General features: G+C 49.0%; 3 protein-coding genes across 5 annotated transcripts in view; 2 read left to right on the top strand and 1 right to left on the bottom strand.

The window, feature by feature from the left end:
- Usp3 (ubiquitin specific peptidase 3) overlaps positions 1-4,414 on the top strand; it is a 77,582-nt gene extending 73,168 nt beyond the window's left edge. For both annotated transcript variants that reach the window (XM_028781469.1, XM_028781468.1), the window contains exons 13-15: positions 163-276; positions 380-447; positions 1,974-4,414. In XM_028781469.1, coding sequence (XP_028637302.1) covers positions 163-276; positions 380-447; positions 1,974-2,139 — 348 coding nt within the window. In that variant the 3' untranslated portion in view covers positions 2,140-4,414. The remainder of the gene's footprint in view (positions 1-162; positions 277-379; positions 448-1,973) is intronic.
- A 561-nt stretch (positions 4,415-4,975) lies between these two features.
- On the top strand, positions 4,976-9,418 carry Fbxl22 (F-box and leucine rich repeat protein 22). Of its 2 annotated transcripts, XM_028781464.1 has the most exons (3): positions 4,976-5,241; positions 5,768-6,318; positions 8,422-9,418. In XM_028781464.1, exons 2-3 carry the CDS (start codon positions 5,984-5,986, stop codon positions 8,792-8,794), a joined length of 708 nt encoding a protein of 235 aa, XP_028637297.1. In that variant the 5' UTR covers positions 4,976-5,241; positions 5,768-5,983; the 3' UTR covers positions 8,795-9,418. The 2 variants fall into 2 exon arrangements, with proteins under 2 accessions (XP_028637297.1, XP_028637295.1); XM_028781462.1 differs by lacking the exon at positions 4,976-5,241 and having other exon boundaries at positions 5,683-6,318.
- A 1,746-nt stretch (positions 9,419-11,164) lies between these two features.
- Positions 11,165-22,830, bottom strand: part of Herc1 (HECT and RLD domain containing E3 ubiquitin protein ligase family member 1) — a 151,997-nt gene continuing 140,331 nt past the window's right edge. The window contains exons 68-75 of the mRNA XM_028781433.1: positions 22,573-22,742; positions 21,332-21,501; positions 20,908-21,073; positions 19,896-19,972; positions 18,211-18,463; positions 17,583-17,735; positions 15,013-15,318; positions 11,165-11,800 (exon numbers count right to left, since the gene is read on the bottom strand). Of these exons, the coding sequence (XP_028637266.1) occupies positions 11,615-11,800; positions 15,013-15,318; positions 17,583-17,735; positions 18,211-18,463; positions 19,896-19,972; positions 20,908-21,073; positions 21,332-21,501; positions 22,573-22,742 (1,481 nt within the window). The 3' untranslated portion in view covers positions 11,165-11,614. The remainder of the gene's footprint in view (positions 11,801-15,012; positions 15,319-17,582; positions 17,736-18,210; positions 18,464-19,895; positions 19,973-20,907; positions 21,074-21,331; positions 21,502-22,572; positions 22,743-22,830) is intronic.

The raw sequence follows: 22,830 nt of genomic DNA, 5'->3' as shown, positions 1-22,830 counted from the left end.
CTAATACACTGAGCCTGGAGGGCTGGGCTGGGACACCTAATACACTGAGCCTGGAGCGCTGGGCTGGGACACCTAATATACTGAGCCTGGTGCGCTGGGCAGGTACTGAAAGGAGAGTTAACTTGGAGTTGGTTCACAGTCTCCACCCTGCTCTGTCACCAGGCACTGTGCTTGCACCTGAAAAGATTTCACTGGACAGCGTATTTAAGAAACAAAGTTGATACCTACGTTCAGTTCCCACTGCGAGGCCTGGACATGAAGTGCTACCTACTAGAGGTAAGGCAGCAGGGGAGGAAGTCTTCAGAGAAGCGGGCACTGGGCTGCCCTTGACAACTGCTCCTAACGCCTAACTTGGGGTACCGTCTCTTTTTTTCTGTAGCCGGAGAACAGTGGCCCAGAGAGTTGCCTGTATGACCTTGCTGCTGTGGTTGTACACCATGGCTCTGGGTGAGTTGTCAGCTTACCGGAGTTGGGAATACTTGGTAGCCACACAAGATGGCGTGCAATTTCTAGTTAATCACTGGTTGTCCCAAGACTCCCTAAAAATGGATTTGGAGTCATTCCGGGGTAGAGAATGCTCCTCTGTGTGGAGCCTTCTTTCGAGGATGCTGTGAAGCAGAGGGAGCCTGTGGGAGGAGAATCAGCACTCCATCTCTTACTCTGCACCACTACACTTCCCTTCCTTATGCCAGTTCAAACTGAAGGAGTGGCAATATTTGGAATAATGTACCCTGTCATCTACTTTTAAAGATTAATTTTTAGTTTTGCCGAATAACATCTGATTTTTTTCTTCATCCTGGAAGTTTGAGTGTACCTTTTTCATGTCTGGTCTAATAAAGAATAGTTACTTTACTTTCAAACTCAGACCAGTCTACTTGGGCAAGCCATCACCTATATCACCGTCCCTCCCTCACTGTAGATGAGCTTGTCACAGCTGTGAGTCTGCCGGAGGCTGAGCCCTGCTCCTTTAGAAGCGTCCTGTTACTTCTAAGTTTAGGACTTTTATAGACAAAAGAAAAATCAGGCGTAGTCCTTAATGGAAGTACTTTTATATTCTACCTCACCTTTTATTCCTGGAATCCTTGCTAAAGATAGAGAATTTGCTGAGTTGTCTCCCAGTTTGTCTGATTCTTCCTGCCAGTCTACTGACAACTTTGTATTTGGCAATAATTATCATTTTTTCCCTAACATCCTACTCTTGTTTTATGGCTGGGGGGTTGCAGCATCTTCCTGACACTGTTGACACTGGACAGTTTTGTGTCCTCTCTGGATTTCTGTGTGGATTCCATGGTGACTGTCCCATATAGCCTTTTCTCTTCTCATATCTCTAATGCCGTTTGCTTTTCCCAGGAAATGGGAGAACAAGACTCAGCTAAGGATCTTTGTAGCACCTATAGGTCTCCACCTGCTATCGTGTCACCAGGCAGTGCTGACAGGCAAAGCCCTTCGTGACCAAGCCACAGGGCAGCTTTCGTGAGGGCCGACCGATTCTCTGGCATCAGTTTTGCTTGTGTCCAGAGTCTTTTGCTTATGTGTGTGGTACTGGCTTGGTGCTGTCTTCTTTGTTCTAGAAATTCTTCTTTTGTGGTCAGTTGGTGTGTTGTTTCCCAGTGTCAGTATATTCCTTGTCTGTGGATTTAGAGGAAACATAAGAGCTACACTAAGCATCTCAGACTAGGATTTATTCGCTAATGACTGTGCTTATTAAAATGGATGGCCTTTAACACTGCTCAGCTGCACAGACCCTTTGGTGACTTCTGTAGCTTTTTCTCATTATCATTTGAGACAGGGTCTCACCCTGTAGCCCTAGAACTTACTATGTAGAGCAGGCTGCCCTCAAACTCACAGAGAGCCATCTGTCTGTCTCCCAGGTGCTGGGATTAAAGGCATGCAGTACCCAGCCCTTTTTATGTTTACTGTTTTACTTCCATAGTCTTTTTTTTTTTTTTTAACTTTTTACCTTTTCTTTGCAGGGTTGGTTCTGGACATTACACAGCATACGCAGCTCACGAAGGCCGCTGGTTCCATTTCAACGACAGCACTGTGACGGCAACCGATGAGGAGACCGTTGGGAAGGCGAAGGCCTACGTTCTGTTTTACGTGGAGCGTCAGGCCAGAGCCGCAGCAGATAAACTGTAACGCCTCCCGACCATGATTCACCAACTATACTGGACAACATTTCCACTTTCCATAAATACTTGATCCAAGAGTTAATTTCAGTATGCACTTTTCAATTTCCAGTGTGGGGTTTAGTTTGGTCAGTGGTAGTGACGTACCCAATATGGGCACCAACTAATCTTCATTGTTGTTCTACCAGAAAACCTCAGCAGGCATTTTGATTGGCTGCTTTAGTTGTAATAATTCAATTTTTATATGTAGTTTCCAGAACTTAGTTCTGTTTGACTTTTTATATTAATGTTTTCAATTCTCACGGAGGCACATTTGCATTTGCTCTGCACTCACATGCTGAGAGCCTCCCTGCCTGCTGTCTTCATAGCGGCCAGGTCAGCGACGCCATTGTGAGGGTCGTGTGCGCAGGTCTGTGGCCCACCGGTTTCACAGTGACTGCTCAGGAATTCCTTCTGACTGTAGGCAGTAGTAGCTGAAGGTCAGTAGACCAGGCCGTCACTGCTGCCTGTGTCTCAGGGTTGCTGTTTCTCAGCATTAAATAAATCTGTCAGTTCCGTTGCATCTGTGCTAAAAGTTACAGAATTTCTCTATTTCTTGGTTCTTCTGTTAATATTTTCTTGGGGGCAGACAGGCTAGGAACACTGACAAGTGCAGATAAGTGTGTAAGAGCCCTGTGATTCAGCTGCATGGCAGAGAGAGATCTGTGTGTGGATTCTATCTGACCGTCAGAGGTGAGGTTTTACCCTCCAGACTTAACTTCTAGGCAGAAGTGGAGTCATCTATGCTCTGTGTTTGATTCACTCCCTGTCTTCAGCAGAACCAGGTGAAAGTGTATGTTTCTGAACAAGAATAGTTTCTATTAAATTCAGTAGCTTAAAAAATACTGTTCACAGAAATAGGTTAGAAGCACTGTTTGGATTCAACCCAAATTGAAATTTGGTCCATTTAAAGAAGGCAGCTAGTGGCAAATGCTGGAGGCCAGTGATTTAGTTTGCAGGTATTGCTATCTGCAAGTCCGAGAGTGCAGAGCTCCAACACAGCCTGCTCCACCCCCACCTCCTCGAGGGACAGAAGTGCACTTCATGCAGACTTTTTAGTCATCTTATTTTTTTCTATTAAAAGTAAGTTTGACAGCTTTCCTTGGCCGGTGTGAGGTTGATGGAGGATACATGGCCCAATTCCATTTTAATACTAGCTAGAGAAATCTTGCATTCCCTCAGAACAGCAATCACATACTGGATCAGCACCTTAGTACACTAACTTGAATCCATCAGTACAGCGGTAACAGGAAAACTCAGTCCTCAGTCACACTAGTTATGTCAGGACTGGATACAGGACAGTGCAGCTCTAGTATATTTCCGTAGGGCATGGGGTTCTCTTGCACAACACTGGTCTAAATTTCATGCAGAAAACCAAAGCTGTGACATCATGTTTAAGCACTACAGCTTAGAGTTAGTGCAGGAAGAGATTGAGGAGCTGTGCTGAGGTACATGAGGTAGAGGCATGTGCAGTTCTATTAGTCAGCTGGTTTGATCCACAGATCGAGGGTGACATGATTTGCTCTAATATATCAGAACCTTGATAACACCACAGCTAAGCCTCCCCTAACCTTGTACACAGCTGCTAATCCATGCTCCTCTGGCATTTCTGTCTTGGCCTCTGAATGGGCAACTGTCATGACATACACAATACTCAGAGCTGGCACTGTCAGGCCAGGTGGAAGAGCAGCAGCAGACTGAGCTACCGTGTGGGGAGAGTGGTCACTAGGCAGCACTGGGCATTCAAGGGGATGGAGCGTCTCTGGGAAGTTTTGAAGCAGCTTTCTTGCTTGATTTTACTTAAGCAGCAATGGCTGAGTGGCGCCATGAAGACTGTTTGAGAAAGTGACTGCACCCATTTGCAGTGCCCATCTGAACACCATGATGTACATGTGCCTGTTTGTTTTAAATCTGTGTAGCCTTACTGCACCTGTTACAAGCTTCTCTCTGTGTACTGTCCAGGGCTTTCCCTACATGTGCTCTAACCTGCATGCAACTTCTTGCTCAGAGCTTATGCAGAGGCAGGGCCTCGTGCATAGCCTGTCCCATCAACCCCTGGCAACAGGAAACTCCAAGTCCTCCCACACAGGTGGGAATAGAAACAGTTTGTGGCAACACAAGTCTTTCTCCATGGTGGAGAAACCTATGCTTATCCACTGTATTCTACTCAGTGTGTAGTGACAGATGATGTAATTAAACCAGTCACATGCACTGGCCCTGGTTGAGTGTCATGTGTCACACCCGTGGAACCTGCTCAGATTTATTTCACTTTTTTGGTTTACTGTATATGTTTAACCCATTGTAACATCCCCAGTCCCCTAAACTCATGTTCATCCAACTTCTGAAGTCAGCTCTTGCCCAGGCTTTGGAAAGACTCAGGTAAGAACTGTTTCCAGAGCATGGGTCCTCTGTGGCTGGGGACAGCCCTGAGAAGATGCCACAGCACAGGAAGGAGGAGGCACATATGTTTGTGACTGTCACCACTGGTCAGTAGCCCTCAAGCAAGTGGTGGCTGTGCCATGATCATTGGCCTCTAACACTTAGTAGTCCATATGATCCCGAGAAAATGTGCCCGTGGCTCACTCATTCTGGGTGCAGTTACACCCTTGTCCCACCTCACCAGCTGGGCTTCTCTGTGCAGAGTGACATCAAAGGTCTCTTTCCTAGGCCACTCCTGGATTGTTTCCAGTAGAGCTAAGAAATGGCAGAGCAGCAGCCAGCAGGGGGCGGTCCTGTAGCCTACATGAGCAGGAGGAAAGGGGAGTAGTCATGAAGGGGTTCTGTGGGGTCCTTTCAGGGAAGCTGTAGTGGTCCTATGTTTCCGCTGTGTTGTATGCTCTAAGAGAACTTCATACTGCAGATCTGCAGCACGGCAGTGCCTGCCCTCAACTGCTGGACACTTCTCACCACAGGTACACACACAGGCTACTCCTACCCGAGCAGGGCAGCTGGGGGCTGTATGCAGATGCAGTCATCTCAACCTGTCAGACCTGCAGTTCACTTCAGTCACACACTTCAGTTAAGTGTTCAAGAATAGAAGCTGAAAAAGAGCTGCTTCTGCCCACCCTCACAGGTAGGGAAATACTATCTAGTTTCTAGTTCACATAACAAGTGTCTGTCTCTCTGTCTGTCTCTCCCTCTCCCCTCCCCCCCCACACACATTCTTTTAAAACATTTCAGATGAATCTTATGACAGTTCAGGGTAAAAGTGGAGCCATTTGGAGCAAAGAACTCCTTTGCCATTGGGGTTTGCCATCCGTGCGTGGTAGCCATCCGTCAGTGTCCTGAGCTAAAGTAACAAGCATGATCCTCAGATTCCACTTACAGTTGGGGCGTGTCACCTCTCTTAGCTCAGTAGATAGGACTGGCCTCTTCCTAGCAAGGGTGAGCAGAGAAGCAGCACTGATACTAACAGCTAATGCTCACTGTCCTGCTAGGGAGAAAGGCTGCAAGCCCAGGAAGGGCTGGTGTAGCTAATCACCTCCAATGAAAACACCTTGGAGAAAGCCAAGAGCCCAGTGCTCACCACTATCAGCTCAGAGGAAAAGAAATCCCTTTTAAGGAAAACTTGTAACTTCAATGGGCTGCTCTTCTGCCAGGACTTTGAGGCCCTCTGAACATAAGCTGAACCACAGATGGCTTCAAGTAAGTCTGGATCCTGACACCCGCCCTCCCCACCCCGAGCTTCAGCACCAGTTGTTGGCCAAAAATAAACACCATTCCTCAACCATATATGTCCACCAGTCCTGATCTGGGGAGGAAGCAGGAGGCAGGTCAGACCCTTACTGGGCACTCACGTGAGGCCACCGCTCACCATGCACATAACCCAGCTCAATCGGGAGTGTCTGCTGTGCCTCTTCTCCTTCCTGGACAAGGACAGCCGGAAGAACCTCTCCAGGACTTGCTCCCAGCTCCGAGATGTGTTTGAGGACCCCACTCTCTGGCCCCTGCTGCACTTCCATTCCCTCGCCGAGCTCAAGAAAGACAACTTCCGGCTGAGCCCTGCACTGCGCAGCCTGTCCATCTGTTGGCATTCCAGCCGTGTGCAGGTGTGCAGCATCGAGGACTGGCTCAAGAGCGCCTTCCAGAGGAGCATCTGCAGCCAGCACGAGAGCCTGGTTAATGATTTCCTCCTGCAGGTGTGCAACAGGTAGGCCACCTTGCCCCTGAGCAGTGTGGCTTTGCTGGCCCTGGCTCCAGGGGGACTGGGAAGCACACGTTCCGAGAGCAATATGGCTCCAATTGAGACCAAGGCCGACAAGCAGTGCCCGAGAGTTGGGTTAAATCGGCTCACTCTCAGCTCCCGAAGAGTCTTCTGTGGCAAAGGAAGTTCCGAGTTCAGCTGGCCCTGTCCTTGGAGCAGCTGTCTTCACTGGCAGCCATTAAGGCCTGGTTGGGTTCAGCTGACCCTGGATTTTCAAGGTCAGGCCCTGGGGAAAGGCTCCCAAAGGCATCAGTTGGCTCAGGCCTCTAATTTGGCCAAAAATAAACACCATTCCTCAAACAGGAATGCAGTCACTGAGGCCTGAGAGCTGCTGCTGAGGAAGGCGAGCCCGGGGTGCTCAGGTGAGCTGACGCAAAGCCTGTTGCAGAGTAGCAGTGAGCGTCTCTGAGGAACACTCATCTTGCACAGTCCGGGGGTGGGGGTGGAGGTATATCAGTTGTCAGAGGCAAAAGGGATGCTCTGAGACGTAGTGTGGGGTGCCCAGTGTAGGACTGCAGGTTTTAGCAAATACACACCACCATGTTAAACTTAAGATAAAAAAAATTTTAATGTAAGAATGCCCTGAAAACATCCCCTATTTGATCTTTTGGCATCTCCCTGCCCCCATCCCTTGCACAGGCTGAGCCACAAAAATGGGTTGGTGACAACTTCCTGGACAGGGCAGCCATGGCCAACGTGGCTGTGCCAGCTGCTGAGGAGAGCGAGCTCCCTGCGAGCTAAGAAGCTTGGGTGGTTGGCAGCTGCTACCATTTAGGGTTTGTACCACTGCTGGCTGGCCTCACCCCAGGAATAGGAAATCATGAGTTATTAATTATTAATTATTATTAATGGCCTTTCATTTGTTCTCTTCTCCCCAAGTTCGATTTGGGCTTGGCTCTGACTAGGCCAGGTCAGGCCATTTTGATGGGTTTCACCAGGCTCAAAAAAATCAGACTGCAAGGAGATGAAGGTAGAGGAGAGGGAGTGTCACAATCCCGTAATGGTTCATTCTTGCTGGAAGAGAACCAGGTTTAATCCCTGAAACCAGCAAGAGTCGATTTAAGATTACAGGATCTGCTAAGCACTGGTTCCCAGTGTCAGAGGAGGTGCAAAGGGCGTTGAGTTAGTCCTGATACTGTACAACTGACCCCAGACCAAATGTTTAAACGCCCACCTTGTACCTCTTTCTCTGCAAAATGAGACAATTTATGACACAGGGCGACAGGATGAAGTGACACAGTAATTTGAGAAAGGTAAAATGAGCTGGGGGTGTAAGAGAGTCAGCTGTTCTGGATTCTTCTGCCTTAGTTTCAGTCTAAACCTTACACTGAGGGCTTAAATGCACCTTCATAGCCATTATGATTAACTGTGCATGGCCCACAAAGTGACTCGCCAAGTCACTTGAGCCACTCTGAGCCAGTCTCCTCATTTACAAAACTGGGGTAGTAGGTGTAGTGAGCGTGACGAGGCAGGCATGGGCTCGGCATGTGAAATGGTACCAAGCCCAGTACATTTTATCTTCCCGGGCACAAGGGAGGTGCAGGCGAGGCACTACGGGGGAGGGTGGTGTGGAAAGGACCTGATCCCCCAATCCAGATTCAGCTCCCTGACCGCAAGGCCCGGGCCCACTGGAGGCTCCTCCCGAGGAGGAAGCCACGTGACCACCCTGGGCTCTGCCTGCCGTGGGCTCTGCTCACCCAAACCTCAATCCTCACAAGTGCGTGGCTACACGTCACCCCACTCTTCTGCCACACAGACGTAAACGTTGGTTCAGTGATAGTCGGGTCACATTACAGATAAGTCCTAGACCGTACCAACTTCAGGGCCTGCCCACAGGGTCCCTGTGCATCTTGCACGGGCTGGCGGTGAGCAGCTAGGGAGGCCCTAGCCTCGGGTGGGCTCAAAGGCACACCGCTGTCCCCCTCGACCCGTGAGAACGGATCACAGACGGAGGGGCAGGGGCCCTGGCTGCAGCCCTAGCCCCTCGGACTCGCTGCAGTCTCCGGTAAAGCTGCGCCTCGGCCCGGTGTCATCGCGCTCTTCCCGCAGGTGCCCCAACCTGACGTCCGTCACTCTCTCGGGCTGCGGCCACGTCACGGACGACTGCCTGGCGCGCCTGCTGCTCAGCTGTCCGCGCCTGCGCGCGCTGCGCCTCGAGAACTGCGCGCGCGTTACCAACCGCACGCTGGCGGCCGTGGCCGCGCACGGGCGCGCGCTGCAGACGCTGCACGTGGACTTCTGCCGCAACGTGAGCGCCGCCGGCCTGCTCCGCCTCCGCGCCGCCTGTCCCGACCTGGTGCTGAGCGCCGAGCGCAGCGCGGCCATGATACCCGACCAGCCGCCGCGCGCGCGCCTGCCCGCCGCCCCGGGGGTCTCCGCTGCACCGGGGAGACAGAGCGTACCTCACCCCACGGGCTCCTAGTGAGGATGCGCGCGCTAGTAAACGAGCGGATGCACGGAAAACTCTGGTTCTCTTTAAATGTCTGCCCCGTCCCCGCGGCGCCTGTCGAACGCACGCGCGCTTACTCGCCCTGGCGGCGGGGCTGCGTACTAGGCTGCCGAGAAACCCCCGAATAGCCGGATGAAGAACCCGAAGCTAGGGCCTCCCTAGCTGCTCGCTGCCAGCCAGCCCGTGCAAGATGCACAAGCCATTCTAGAAAACTCACTCCGGTCCCTGCATGACTGATAGTCACCAATATTTCTGTTTCTCACAAGGGAAAAATGCATCACTTTTTAAAAAAGCCAGTACTGAAAGTAGTAGCCCTAGTTAAAAGTGCTTAGAGAGCGAATCATTAGTAACTGGTGCAAAAATGAGACTAGGTTTTCTGGCCGTGAGTCAACTTCCAAGTCAACTTCCCTTTAGTCGTCTAGTCCCGGTGGCCAGGGCCCTCTCAGTTCACCCAGAGGCCTCCCTCCCTAGGCCGGAGCCAAGCAGTCTAAATGAACACAGCCAGGGAGTAGGCAAGCTCAGCGGGGCTTCTGCGACTGCCACCTATAATCAAGGCTTCTTCATTTATCTGCAGCCAGGTTTTTTCAGTTTTCTGTGAAATGGTTTCCCGATCCCTACACACAGGTTGCCCAAATGGAAAACAAGAAAGAGACAAATTCTGTTCTGTTCCCATGGAGCCTCTATTCTAGGGAGACAGTAATTGTTGGTACAAAAGAAAGTTTGTGTGGTGGGTGGGGATGACTCCGGGATTGATTGACCAAACTAAATCTCATGGGGAAGATGTCACTTGAGCCATCAAACAGCCAGGGAGCCAAGCAAGTCATATGGGAAGTGTTCCAGGGCACCATACTAGAAGCATGCCAGGGGTGTGCAACAGAGATGAAGTCAGCATGGCTGAAGCAGGGAGAGGAGTGGAGAACGGGATGGAGGGAACTGTGAAGGACAGATTATGGGGAGGATAAAATGAGCCCTCGGAGGTAACCTCATGACAGCAGGAGCCAGAGCACCAAGCACAGGGAAAATGTGTGACAATCCACTGAACAACATCCAGGTGCATGTGGCAGGCGCAGCCTCCAGGCCCCTGGGGACTGCTGAGGGGCTTTCCTGCTGCTGCCGCCAGGTCCTGAGCTGTGGCAGTGCTTAGCTCAGAACCCATAGGGAGAGGCATTATTATTGTTTTGTTTTTTGAGACAGAGTTTCTCTGTGTGGCCCTGGCTGTCCTGGAACTCACTCTGTAGACCAGGCTTGGCCTCGAACTCAGAAATTCGCCTGCTTCTGCCTCCCATGTGGTGGGATTAAAGGCGTGTGCCACCACCGCCCGGCTATTATTTTCAATTACAATAAACTGAAGCCTGCAGACTGTACACTCTCAGCTCAGTAAGAGAGAAAACAGTGCTTGTCACTAGGACAAAGCCCAGAGGAGTCAAAGAGACCATAACCTCATTCGCACAGAACCTTATTCTCATAGTGAAAGCCCAAGCAGGGCCTTCCTGCCCCAAGCCCAGAATTAAGGACATGTCTTTATCTAGAAGCCCCAGGAACTTGACTCTTTCTCTAGGGAACGAATTCCACATGAAAACTTCAATAACATGCTGCCTGGATTCTCAGCTTCATCAGGGATTTTCACTCAGATTCAGAAAGACAAACGCCGGCCTTTCCACTGATACATTCTAGCGCTTGCCTTCCCATTTCTCCGCCTGGTACCTTATTTGAGCAGGCTGTCAGCAATGGCCTTTCCCTAGAGTCCTCAGAAGGCAGCCTGTGACAGATTAGGTGGGAGGAAGAGCCAAGCTGCCCACTGACCTCCAACTCTTCTGGTACAGTACTGCAGCAGGAGCTTCCCAGCAAGGGGGCGCCTCTTGCCCCAGCATGCTCAGCTGACATTCTTGCACAGATGAGGAACCGCCAGTGACCACAAGGGCTGGGTTAAGCACCAAGTGGGGCTCTTTCTCAGTCCCTCATACACACACTAACCCTTATATGAATGTACACAGTCAGCTACTCATCCACAGCCAGTTACTGATGCGTGCATGTGCACAGCTGTCCCTTCTGGACCACTGTCCCCTTCGCCATCCTTTGGTGCCATCATGGCTCATTCTGTCTTCTTTATCACATGATTATCACAAGACACCAGGGGTGCTGAGGCTTTGGCAGGAGGAGGGGTGGTGCCAAAAGGCTCTGCTCTAGGCTGAGTCAGGATACCAGCAGAACAAAGGGAGGCCAGCGGGGTGAAAGCCCGGGCTTCCCCCACCACAGGATCCCGTTTCTGAATGGCCCAAAGAGCAAAGGGACACTCACAGACAGACGGCAAAGCTCATTCTGCATCAACAACAGCAGCCCTACTCTGATTCCTCAATCTGCTTTATTTCTCTGCATAAGGAACCCTGCACAGGCGAATCAAACTAAAACAAAATAAATATATGAATATTCATGTAAAACTGTCCTTTCTAATGAACAATTATACACAATGTACAATTTCATGTTCACTGGGTGGGCTTACAAAAATGTATCATTCTCAACTAAAAATGCACCAAAATGGCTCCATGCAAACTTATCCAAAGTGACCAAAAATACAGAGGGGAACCTGACAGTTTGTTTCTGCCTTTTGTTTTATACAATCACAGAAAAATAAAACCATCTAATTTCTTTGTTTCATTTGAAGTAACTAAATGTGGCCACTGTTTATGTCAGCTTATGTTCCTAAAACATCTATGTAGTTACCATAAAAGTATTCAACATCAAATCACAGGTGAGCATTATTGAGAAAGGTGGGTGGCAGCACCCTCACATCAGTCAGTAGTCGGTGTCAGAGCCCTCTGCAGTGTCCACGTTTCTTGAGAGCATGTAGTTGTCCATGTCAATTGAACGGCAGTTGTTGATGGCATATCGCAGGCGCTCAGCCATGACCAGCTGGCTGGAATAGGGGGGCAGCCGCAGCTGGAAGAAGCAGGTCTGTGAGGTAGGCAGACTGTCATAAGGCTGTGGAGAGACAGATGAACAGCTGTTATCCAGTGCACTGCCATCCCAGGAGCGTGGGGCTATTCACTACTACCCCCAAAACAAAAACCCCCTGACTTCTGGCTGAGTTGCATGGAAGCAGAGTAGGTCTTGGCAGAAAGCACATGGGACCCACTGTCCTGGCCCCAGACACTTTTAGTCGGGTTCCATCTCCTTCCCACTTCCTCCACTGGCCTGTAATGAAGAGTGGCGAGCCCTGAGCAGGAGAACTTGGGAGAGCACTGCACAGAACCTGGTGGAGAGTAAGAGAATGGTGAGAGCTGCCTCCTGTCCACCAGGGGGCAGACCTGAGGTCATGGGGGGATCCCCATAGGGCACCTCCGCCCTTCTCTGTTGCAGTGCGGTCCTCTGAAGTACCTCACTGTTGTTCACAGTGCTGTTGTTCACAGCCGGTGAGGAAAAGCAGTGAAACCCAGGGTGTGCACTTAATTAATCATCCCCAGGAGTGTGTTTAGAAAGCTGGGTTTTCGTTTTGTTTTATTTTTTCTGTTTTTTTGGTTTTTCAAGACAGGGTTTCTCTGTATAGCTCTGGCTGTCCTAGAGCTTGCTCTGTAGACCAGGCTGGTCTCAAACTCACAGAGATCCACCTGCCTTTGGTCTCCTGAGTGCTGGGATTCAAGGTGTATCCATCCCACCACCATCTGGCTTGGAAAGATGGTTTTTAAATTTTAATTTAAAAAAAGCTCTGCCTCCTTTAATCACAGGGTCTTACTACATAACTCTGGCTGGCTTGATACTCAGTATGCAGACCATGCTGGCCTTGAACTCACAAAGATGTACCTGCCTCTGCCTCCTAAGTACTCAGAGTATTCCACTATGCTTGGCTTTAAAGAAGAATTTTAAAAGTACACAATTGAAAATGGCTTCTGTTAGAGAACAGGTTATAGATGGTCTCTGACCTTCCCTCCCTGCTAACAACCATTTTCCAAACTATTTGCAAGGACAGTAATGATTTTTTTATTTTTATTTTTTTAATTTTTTAGACAGTGTGGTGGTTTGGATATGCTTGGCCCAGGGAGTGGCACTGTTAGGAGGTGTGGCCTTGTTAGAGGAAGTGTGTCACTGTGTGGGTGGGCAGTGAGACTCTTCCAACCACGGGAGCCAGTCTTCTGCTAGCAGCCTTCAGATGAAGATGTAGGTAGACCTCTCAGCTCTGCCTGCACCATGCCTGCCTGGATGCTGCCATGCTCCCACCTTGATGATAATGAACTGAAAGTCTGAACCTATGAGGCAGCCCCAATTAAATGTTGTCTTTGAAAGAGTTGCCTTGGTCTTGGTGTCTGTTCACAGCAGTAAAACCCTAACTAAAACAGACAGGGTCTGTTATGTAGCTCAATCTGGCCCTAACCTGAACTCCTCCTTAGGCACTAGGATCGCAGTGTGTACCACAGCTGGCTACACAGTATTTAATAGTAAACTCTCTGCTTGCAGTGCTGGGCGGTGAGTGCCAGGGAAGCACTCCCTCCTGGCTACACTCTTAGCCCCACCCTCCCTCCCTAGCTGGGCTTTCTTTGAGTCTGTGCTCTTCCTCAGAGCTCCCTGATTCTGGGCTGCACTTCAGTGCTGGGATCTGCATCCTTCAAGTGAGAGCCACTGATGACAGGGATAGGGGCAGGAAAGCTGAGGACAAGGAGGAAGAGAAGGACATCAGACAGCTCAAATAGCTACCTGTGGTACTAGAGAAATGATCTGTGGAGCCATAAAGGAAGACACCCCAGGGGTCAGTTTACTGAGAAGGAGATTAGTAGCAGATTAACTCCTGGGGTGACTGAGCAGCCTAGGGGGACATTCAAGGCCAGCGTTTCCAGGACTAAATAGAAGGGGGCTATTAACCCCTTCCCACCTCACTGTGCAACAACAAGACAGACTGACAGCTTCTAGGCAGCAGCGGTATGGAAAGGCTCTTTTCACAGCATCCCAGAGCACAGCAGTCCCAGGGAACCAGCCCTAGCCAGGAGCAGGGCTCCAGCTGGAGGCGGCAGCGGGAGGCAAAGCTCTGTCTATAGGAGCAGTTCTCAACCTGTGAGTCTCAACCCCTTTGGATCAAATGACCTTTTCACAGGGGTAGCCTATCAAATATCCTGCATATCAGATATTGACATTATGATTCAGAATGGTAGCAAAATTACAGCTATGAAGTAGTGACAAAATAACTTTATGGGAGGGGGTCACCAGAACATGAGGAACTGTATTGAAGTGTTGCAGGGTTAGGAGGGTTAAGAACCACTGGTTTGCAGCAAGAGACTGAAGAACACCGGGCAGACACTGAAACTGAGCAAAGTGCTGGGTTTAGCACCTTATTTTCCTTATCACTTCCTTATCAAACACCAAGCACCTGCTAGGCAGACTGCCCACACACAGGAAGGGGAGGGGCGACGGCTGAGTAAAGAGGAAGACAGATCCTCTAAGTGTTGTGCCAAGAGTGGAGGCCCAGAGGAAATCAGGCAGAAAGCACAGGAAAGGTCCCAGAGGACCTCCTGTAGGAGGTAACATGGACACTGTCCTTAAAGGGCAGTCTTCTAGGCACAGAAGGAAAGGGCTCCAAAGCAGAAGAACAGGGTGTGCTGGAGAGACAGGCAGAAGCCTGACTGTGGAGAGGGCTAGCAGCATTTATCCTAGGGCCTGTCCAGGATCCCTAGAGGTCTATAAGGAAAGAGGCACAGCTAGGAGGGTACTTGGATGGCGCTGGACTGCAATGTGTGCTTCAGATTCTAGGCCTGTTTATCCTGGGCTCTGCAGCTAAGGCCTCTTCCCTGTGCACTCCTCCTGTGACAGCACACAGCTACTGCCCACATTCCCCAGGTTCCTGCACACTAGGTGTGCACCAAACAAGACTGGCCCTTGGCACACAAGTGCACAAGGCACAGGGCCTGAGAGGCAGGGAGGAAGCCTGAGGATCCCTGCCTACTCAGACCTAACGCCAGGTGAGGGAAGGGTGCTGGTGACAACACACTCTCCACATCCACTCAGGCTCTTTTCTCTCCACACCTAAGTGAAATTCAAGTCTTATGCTTGACGTTTTTAGATTTGAACAACCTAAAAGCTAAAATCTAAATGGGCAGACCTTCTGGAAGGTTAAATTTTAGATTCCCTAGCAGGCAAGCAACAGAGAAGGAAAATTAAAAAAAAAAAAAGAATTAAATTTTAACCAAGAAGGAAAACTGCCTCCTTACCCTATCGACCTTCATGATTTGAAACCTCTGGGAGATGTCTGCGGTGTTGGCGGGCAGCCGGGAGCGCCCAGATACGAAGCGCATGAAGAGCACCCGCTCCTCGTTGGAGAACTCTTCCAGCGTGCGCCAGAGCCACTGTACCAGTTGGTGCTGCTCGTCCACCTCACGGTAGCGCACCACCTTCTTCAGGACGTCCACGGAGATCTCAGGCATCCCACACACCATCTGTTCCAGCTGTTTGGCCGTGAGGAGGGACAGCAACGGCACAGGGACAATCCAGGACATCCCTTCTCGAACTGCAGCCACCTGTGCCCATTAAAGGTTGTTCTTTTAAACACATGTTTGGTGTAGTAGACAGACACTCATCATGACCACAGGCTGTCTGTTCTAGGCCTGAGGTCTGCAGCCAGGGCCACCCCTATCTGAGTTCCACCCTGCTCTAGGGCTCCTACCGTCCTAGTCTCAATTCCAAGTCTACATAAGAGCCTTCCTTCTCTCTGCACAGAGTTGGAGTGCCCGAGCCTCTTCAGTGGCCACCCCCTTATGTTTCTAGTTACACACAGCTATGCGCTGTTAAAAGTGTGCTGCTGACAATTTCCTCATGCACAGAAGGAGCTCTTGAGGACTGGCATGGTATAGATGGTTACTCTTGTCAAAACTGTGTCTATTGCAAGACAATGTTTGAAAAGCACAAAGAATGCACAATAAAAAGTCAATAAAGGCAAAGAAATTTAGTCAGAACATCTGGGACACACCACTTACGATCATTTTAATTTTCTCACATGAAAAATGAGGTAATTATTGTTTACCGTGAGTAATGACAAGATGATCTGGGTCGTGTCTCCAGGACCCATAATCACCCTGCTTCTCTTCTTAAAGCACAGGGAAGCTGGGGAGCTGGAGAATGGAGGAAGACGCTTCAGCCCTCTGCCTCTGTGGTCCAAGAGGGCAACCCTACCTCAAATACTTCTCTCTAGGCCAACTTAAAACCATTCCTGATAAAGAAAACTACAAGCCTCAGAACAGAAGCAACACCCTAGGAAAGGCCCTGAGGTTGTAACTGGTGCTCTGATCACTGTGCCTGGGCTGAGGGGCTGCCCAGAGCATCCCTAAGGTACTAAGGGACATAGCCATGCTACAGAGTGTCAAAACCAACCCAGCAAGGCCAGGAAAATGGAAAACAAACACTGTTTGGAAGCTGAGGTGTGAGGTAGCAAGGAGATGACTGGGGACAGTCACAGGAAGAACATTCAACTCTACAGGATGAGGTGGAACTGAAACCAAAGGGACAATTCCCTGAGAGAGGAACACAGTGGACAGTCAGCTCAGAGGAATGGCTGGCAGAACCATCCTGCAGTGAAGCCTGCCTCTGGATCTTGGGTCTGTAGTAGGTACATTCTTATTTTCTGTAGGTTCTGTGCTTCTGTGAGTGGATGACAATAACCCTTATTTCCCAGAGCACCCAAGGAAGAAAACTGCACATAGTGAGGCCCGGCATGTGGCAGGACCACTACACTATGAAGATTGTCAATACTCATCAAGGCTGAGGACGCAGCTCAGTGGTATAATACTTGTCCTGCACGGCACAATCTTAATCCTCAGCAGATATCTATCTCCTCCTCCTTCCCTCCCTCCCTCCCTCCCTCCCTCCCTCCCTCCCTCTCTCACTCCCTCCCTCCCTCCCTCCTTCCCTCCCTCCCTCCCTCCCTCCCTCCTTCCCCACTTCCTTCTCTCTCCCCTCACTCCATCATGACCTAGACACAAACTCTGAACATTGGCCCTCTAAGCACTGTTACTGACTGAACTAAAGAAAACAGTTTAATAAATGAACTGGTCCCAAAGCCAAACTCAAAGAAGGAACCAGGAGTGAGGGATATGGAACTTGAAATAACTGAGATATCCAACATAACCTAAAAATAAAACACTGAAACTATTAACGATTTTATGGAAAGAACCAACTTCGGACACATCAATTCCTAGGGTCACTGATTCCAACCCCCATCATTAATTCAATGCTTGTTCATGCTTCAGCACTGACCAAGGCTGACACAAATGAAAAAGAAGATACTCCTCACATGCAGCCTTTCAAGCAGACTGAAGACACAAGGCCTGAATGTCCTTAGGCCACCACATGCACAGTGATATGAGACAAGGGGAGTGACTCCAGAGTGAGGCAGGACTGTCAAGGAGGTATACTCCTAGCTATGGCTCGAGGGTCTGCACCAGGAGGAGGAGAGGCTCCTGTGAGGCTGTGAGACCAGGTTTAGGGCTCAGTGATGCAGCGGGCGTGGGCACTGTGTGGGGAAGTAGTTAAGGGATGTAGGCCAGACAAGTACGTGGGGAGGAGTCAGGAGACAGCCTTATATGACAACAGTCAATCTGGAGCTGATTTAAGGATGTGGGTAGTAAGAGATGTCCTAAGAAGTCTCTAATAAGGTCTGAAATAGAGATAGAAGTGAATCCATTATGGATGGCAAATAATGCTCAGATCTGGAAGTAATAAGTGAGCTTCTGTCTGGACAAATGAAAGCATTCTAGGCTACCTCCTGCACCATGATAGTTCATCTTACCTGCCGGTCCATCTCATGAAGTCGATACTCAATGGCCCGCTCCACGTACTCCTTCCTATTGGAAAATGTGAGCGGGATACTATTTCCTCCAGGGATTATGGGAACCATTTTCCCATCGGCACTCTGGCCAACAAAAGAATCAAGAGGAATCATCTAAGAAAAGAGAGATAAGAAACTTTACTACACGGTAAAGAGGATTAGAAACGGCACGTCTCACACACAGAACAGTAACGAAGTCAAGGCCTCAGTTCTACAAAGACGGCAGGCCAGGACGACTGACTGCTCAAGACCACGCTGACTCATCTGCCAGGTAAAAAGAGGCACATCCTTGTCCCAAATCAGGTCTGTTGTGCGCTGGCTACGCAGGCTTCCCTTCCCACTGGGTGCCCTGGTGTCCACTCTGATGGGCAGAAACGTTAAAGTACAGGAAGCAGAGGTTGGGGGCTGGAGCCGTTCTACAGACGAGCAGCTCCCTGGACCACTAAGACTGAGCTACCAGGGCAGCTCGGCCCAGACATGCCAAGGCAGGCTGACAGAAAGAGGTAGACAGCATCTGACTACACAGAAAGCTTCTGATGGAGAACAGAGGAGGTCAGCAGTTACAGAGGCCCAGGTGTGCCAGCTTTACCTCATGGAAACTTTCTTCAGTAATGCCGCTGTCTTCAATGTGAAGGATGCTGTTAAGGGTCTGCACATAGAGCAGATCCACTTCCTCCAGGTCCTCTAGGGTGAGCGGGACACAGCACAGCTGTTTCCACACCAGAGGGGCCAGGTGAAGGTCCAGAGGCTTCTTTGTACGAATGGCAACCCCCATTAAAATTCCTAAGAACTTAAACTGCATTAAATGGTCATCAAGGCAGGCAGAGGGATTAAAGAGGAACCTGTGGAAGAAAAGTCAATCTTTCAGCTGAAGATTCTTCCCATTAGGAACAATTCCCACAACGAGAGCAACAGACTAGACTTGTGCCGTTGAACCCGGCAGTCGTTAAGTGCATGCGGCTATGTGAGTCTGAACACCCGCTGCCCCTCATTTTGGTTTCATGGGCTGAAACTGGGAGGATGAGCTGTCAGACCAAGCTGACCACGCTCCTGTTCAGCTCCTCAGTTACGCTAACCACATCGGAGTGTTCACCAAGCTACACATGACTACTGTTTTGGACAGCATGGGGACAACATTCTGAATCAACCTGTGTTCCCCCCCCCCCCATGTATGTGCTTATATCTGTAAGACAGAGGTCGAGAGCATGTGCATGGGGTGAGAATGAGCAGGGGTGTGTGTGTGTGTGCGCGCGCACGCGTGGGTGTATGTGGTAGGTTTATGAATATGTAAAGGCCAGAGGAGCACAGTGATATCTCTCTACTGCTCTCCACCTTGTAGTTAGTTCTGAGCCAAGTCTCACGATGACTGCTGGTTGAGCTGAAACTCTGTAAACAAACCTGACTTCAGACTCACAGGTATCTGCCTCCTCCTACGATTAAAGGTGTGTGCCACAATACCTGTCTTCTACGTTACGTTTTGAGACTAAATCTCTCATTAAATGTGAAGTGCGCCTGCTTTTGGCTAGGTTAGCCAGCCAGTGAGCTCTCAAAATGTGCCTGTTTCAGTTCCAGGTACAAACAGCTTTACCCAGGTTTTAGGTGCTGGGGATTAGAACTCAGGTCCTCTTGTTTTCAAGTGCTCTGGCTTACTGAGTCATCTCCGTGGCTCATATTTTGTTTCTGTTTTATAAGATAGAGCCTTACTACAAAGCTCAGGCTAAGGTCAGATTCATGATCCTCGTATCTCTACTCCTCAGATGCTGGGCTTATAGGCATGCACCCCCACACCCGGCTATACTTAGAAAAACAGTAAGAGCAAGGAAATGGCCGACTGGCCTCCTGCTCAAGAATGCCCCACATTCTGCAATCATTTCACTTATAACTTCTAAGTCTCTAGAGCAAGATGAAAAAAAATTAAATTGCAAATACAAGGACACTGGTGGATTGTGAACAAATAGTTTCATGACAAGAATTCAGCACAGCGCCCTAAATGAATCCTGGTACAAAGAGGCTCCAAAGCCTGGAGAAACATAAGGTGGCCAAGGCTCACAAGCGACTCAGAGTTTCCTCTTCCCTCTGGATTATCAGCAAGCTGTCCCTCAGTACTGAGTGAGGACAGCAATGGCTGTCTTTCACCATGACAGGGGCTGGTGAGTGCACTGCCTCAGGTAGTAATGAGGACTCAGTGGAGAACACATATGAAGCACTGACAGCAGGAAGCACTCAGCAGGTGGCTGTCATTATTAAGACATTCGAGAAGCATGCGTGACTTACCTGTCTCTATTGTAACCGACTTCTGCAGTAGCATTAGGAGACGGTATAAGAAGGTCAACTATACCAGTCTCAAGTTCCTGCAGAAAAAGTGTTATGTTGAGAGGTGACAATCAAATGTATCAAGAGAACAAACTACATTAAAAATAATACTGGAAAGGAGATATCTTGAGGAATTTATAATGCTATACTTCAGTAACTTCTAAGTTTAGTTATTTTTGTGATTTCAAGTTAAAGTGAAATATGCAGTCCTCCGTGTGAGAAACCTGAAGAACACAGAGCCAGCATGCGAGGGCACAAGTGAGCAGCTGGGGAGCTATGTACAGCAAGCTGTCTCAGCAGAGACAGCCAACTGCTACTCAAGCCACAGGGTTCATCAGACAAAGGAGAAGGAACAAAATTAATCTCCAAGCACTTGCTACTATGGCTTCTAAAATCAGAAATGGTCCAAACTCTTTTTTTTTTTTTTAAATAGTTTTAACTTCAAAAAATTTATTTACTTGTATGGGTATTCTATCTGCATTTTGTCTGTGTACTGCATATGAGCCAAATCCTCGAAAACCAGATGTGGGCAGTGACGCCTCTGAGCTGAGAGCGGGCGCTAAGAAGCTAGGCTGGGTACTCTGGAAGAGCACCAAGTGCTTCTAATCACTGCAGTATCTCTCCAGCCCAGTCTACACTCGTTAACACTCATTTTTCTATTCTTCTAGAGCCTGGTGGATCCACGGTGCTCTAGAGCACGCAGTGGTCCTGCATCTGTCTCCTCCATGTGTTCATGTGTCATCACTGTTTCTTCTAGCGCAGCATAATTAACAATAATCAGTGACACCCAAGCCACTGATCTTGACGTGCTAAGGCATCTCCACAAAACATCCCCAGCTCACTACAATTCCCTCCGTGGCACTAGCGGCATAACTGAGACTCAGAGATGTGCCCGTGCTGTGCTGACAAGCACTGGCAACAGTCAAAACGCCGTTCACAGAGAGAGCTCAGAAGGGACACTGTACACGGGTACCTGGCACATTTCTGTGATAGTGTCATCAAACACTCCTCCAGCATCATCAGCTCCTTCTCCAACTAGCTTAACCTTCCATGCTCGGGAGGGCAGACGGAGGTCTGATGCATTTAGCTTTACCACTTGTCTTGCTATTTGAACAAAGATGGGTTTACACTTCCGTCCTCTAAAAAAAAAAAAAGAAAAAAGGAAAACCACCACCACCAATAAAAAACATCAGGAGTAATGTAACACAAGTCTTTACCTCCATAGGTCGTCACAAAGACCCTTGGTGACATTTTCCTATCAGTGAACAGACATGGGGACCAGAGTGAGGGCTGTCACTACTATTTATAAGGGTACACAGAAGCTAATGCACACAGGGATGAGTTAGCCGTAATATTCTAAACAAGCCTAGCTAGTTAGTGAAACACACATGACCTACCTGGTTGATATCCTCTTTACAGTAATCTGAGGCCCATAATTTTTGCCTTGAACCATGGTTTTCCCTATGGAGCGTACCATGGGGAGCGTGTAGACTCTTGGAGCTAACAGAGGCCGAAGTTGTCCCTGTACAATGCCCCATGTTCCAGCATTGTAATGAGATGTGCTGTTCTGTAGACAACATAAAGAGATCAAAGATGGCATAATACAAGACTTAAAAGAAAAAGTACTTTAAGATATAATTTCTTTCTGAACTGTCCTTTAAAAGCATAGACCTGAATATCAATTGCAAACAGTAACTTAAAAAATTATCAATAAAATGTGGTTACCATTTTTTAAGTCTTAGAAAATACAGAAAAGGGAGAAATACAGACATGGTATCCAATCAACCATAATCCATCCACATAAGAGATAACCCTAACTCTTGATAGCATGCATTGCTTTTCAGTTTGGGTGTGTACACATAAATCCTCCACACTGGGAAATGTACTATTTCGATGTTTCTCACAGGGCTCTGGACTTGACATCTCTCAATCACTGACAACGTGTGGCTGACGGCAGCCTAGCAGAGCAGAGCATTCTCTGCCCGTCTGATGCCTGCTGCTAAAGAGACGTCAATCTATCCCTTCCTCTCATAAGTGCTGATCCAAAGGTTCTGCCTGAGAGTTTCACAAATGGGTACACATTTTGGCAGACATGCTTACTTATTAAATAACTGTTTCTCCTTAAACGTGGAACTACTTATAAGACAGACAGAACAGACAAATTTACTTTATTTCCCCGACTTTCCTTTACTAGGCTGAACGCTCCTTTGTGGGGAGAAAGAAGTCCTGTAAGCGTCTCGGCTGACTTGATTTTTCAGCACCCTGCTCTATGAGCCTTCTAGTGCTGGGTACTTAGATTTCCCCCTTTGTTTTTCCAGGAGTAAGATGGGACCCAGGTGCCTGTGTAGGCTAGGAAAATCCCTCTCATCTGGCTACATGCCATCCACTTAACATCATGTATCAAACTGGACAAGAGCTATGACACGCTCAGTCACCCATGCTTCCTCCAGCTCTGAACAAATCAAAACACTTTCTGTTCACATGTTCTCAAATCAGCAACACAATGCAATTCCCACCAGTGACACAGAGCATACCACAGAGCATGACACATTAGCCATGAGAGAAGGTTTTAAAGGCAGAAAGGCTCTGGGACCTGGCAAGTACACCATGGGTACCACTTCCCAGTCCAGCACTTTACCTGGTTGTTGGGGCTGAGATTGAGCAGTCTCCACGATGAGTACATGAGGTCAGAGAAGTGGTAAAGCAGCCGGAGCCTGGCTCGCACAGTGTGAATGCTCACTTCTCTCAGCGTCCCATATTGTGGGGGTACTGCGTCAGGCAGGCCCAACTGGAGAGGCACTGACACACCTGCCCAAAGCACAGAAGCGCTTGTCAAGGAAAATGCAATGCTTCAATTATAACAGTGAACACCAGAGAATCACCCAATGGATACCCA

Source organism: Grammomys surdaster, unplaced genomic scaffold (genome assembly GCF_004785775.1).
Source record: "Grammomys surdaster isolate TR1022 unplaced genomic scaffold, NIH_TR_1.0 437, whole genome shotgun sequence".
NCBI lineage: Eukaryota > Metazoa > Chordata > Mammalia > Rodentia > Muridae > Grammomys > Grammomys surdaster.
The sequence above is the reverse complement of the archived record's forward strand: the minus strand, read 5'-3'. Positions and strand labels throughout refer to the sequence as shown.

Excerpts from the sequence above, each read along its gene's own strand:
- Fbxl22 (XM_028781464.1), top strand. The coding sequence starts at position 5,984 with ATGCACATAACCCAGCTCAATCGGGAGTGTCTGCTGTGCCTCTTCTCC. Across the intron at positions 6,319-8,421 it reads CTCCTGCAGGTGTGCAACAG|GTGCCCCAACCTGACGTCCG; the intron begins GTAGGCCACCTT and ends CTCTTCCCGCAG.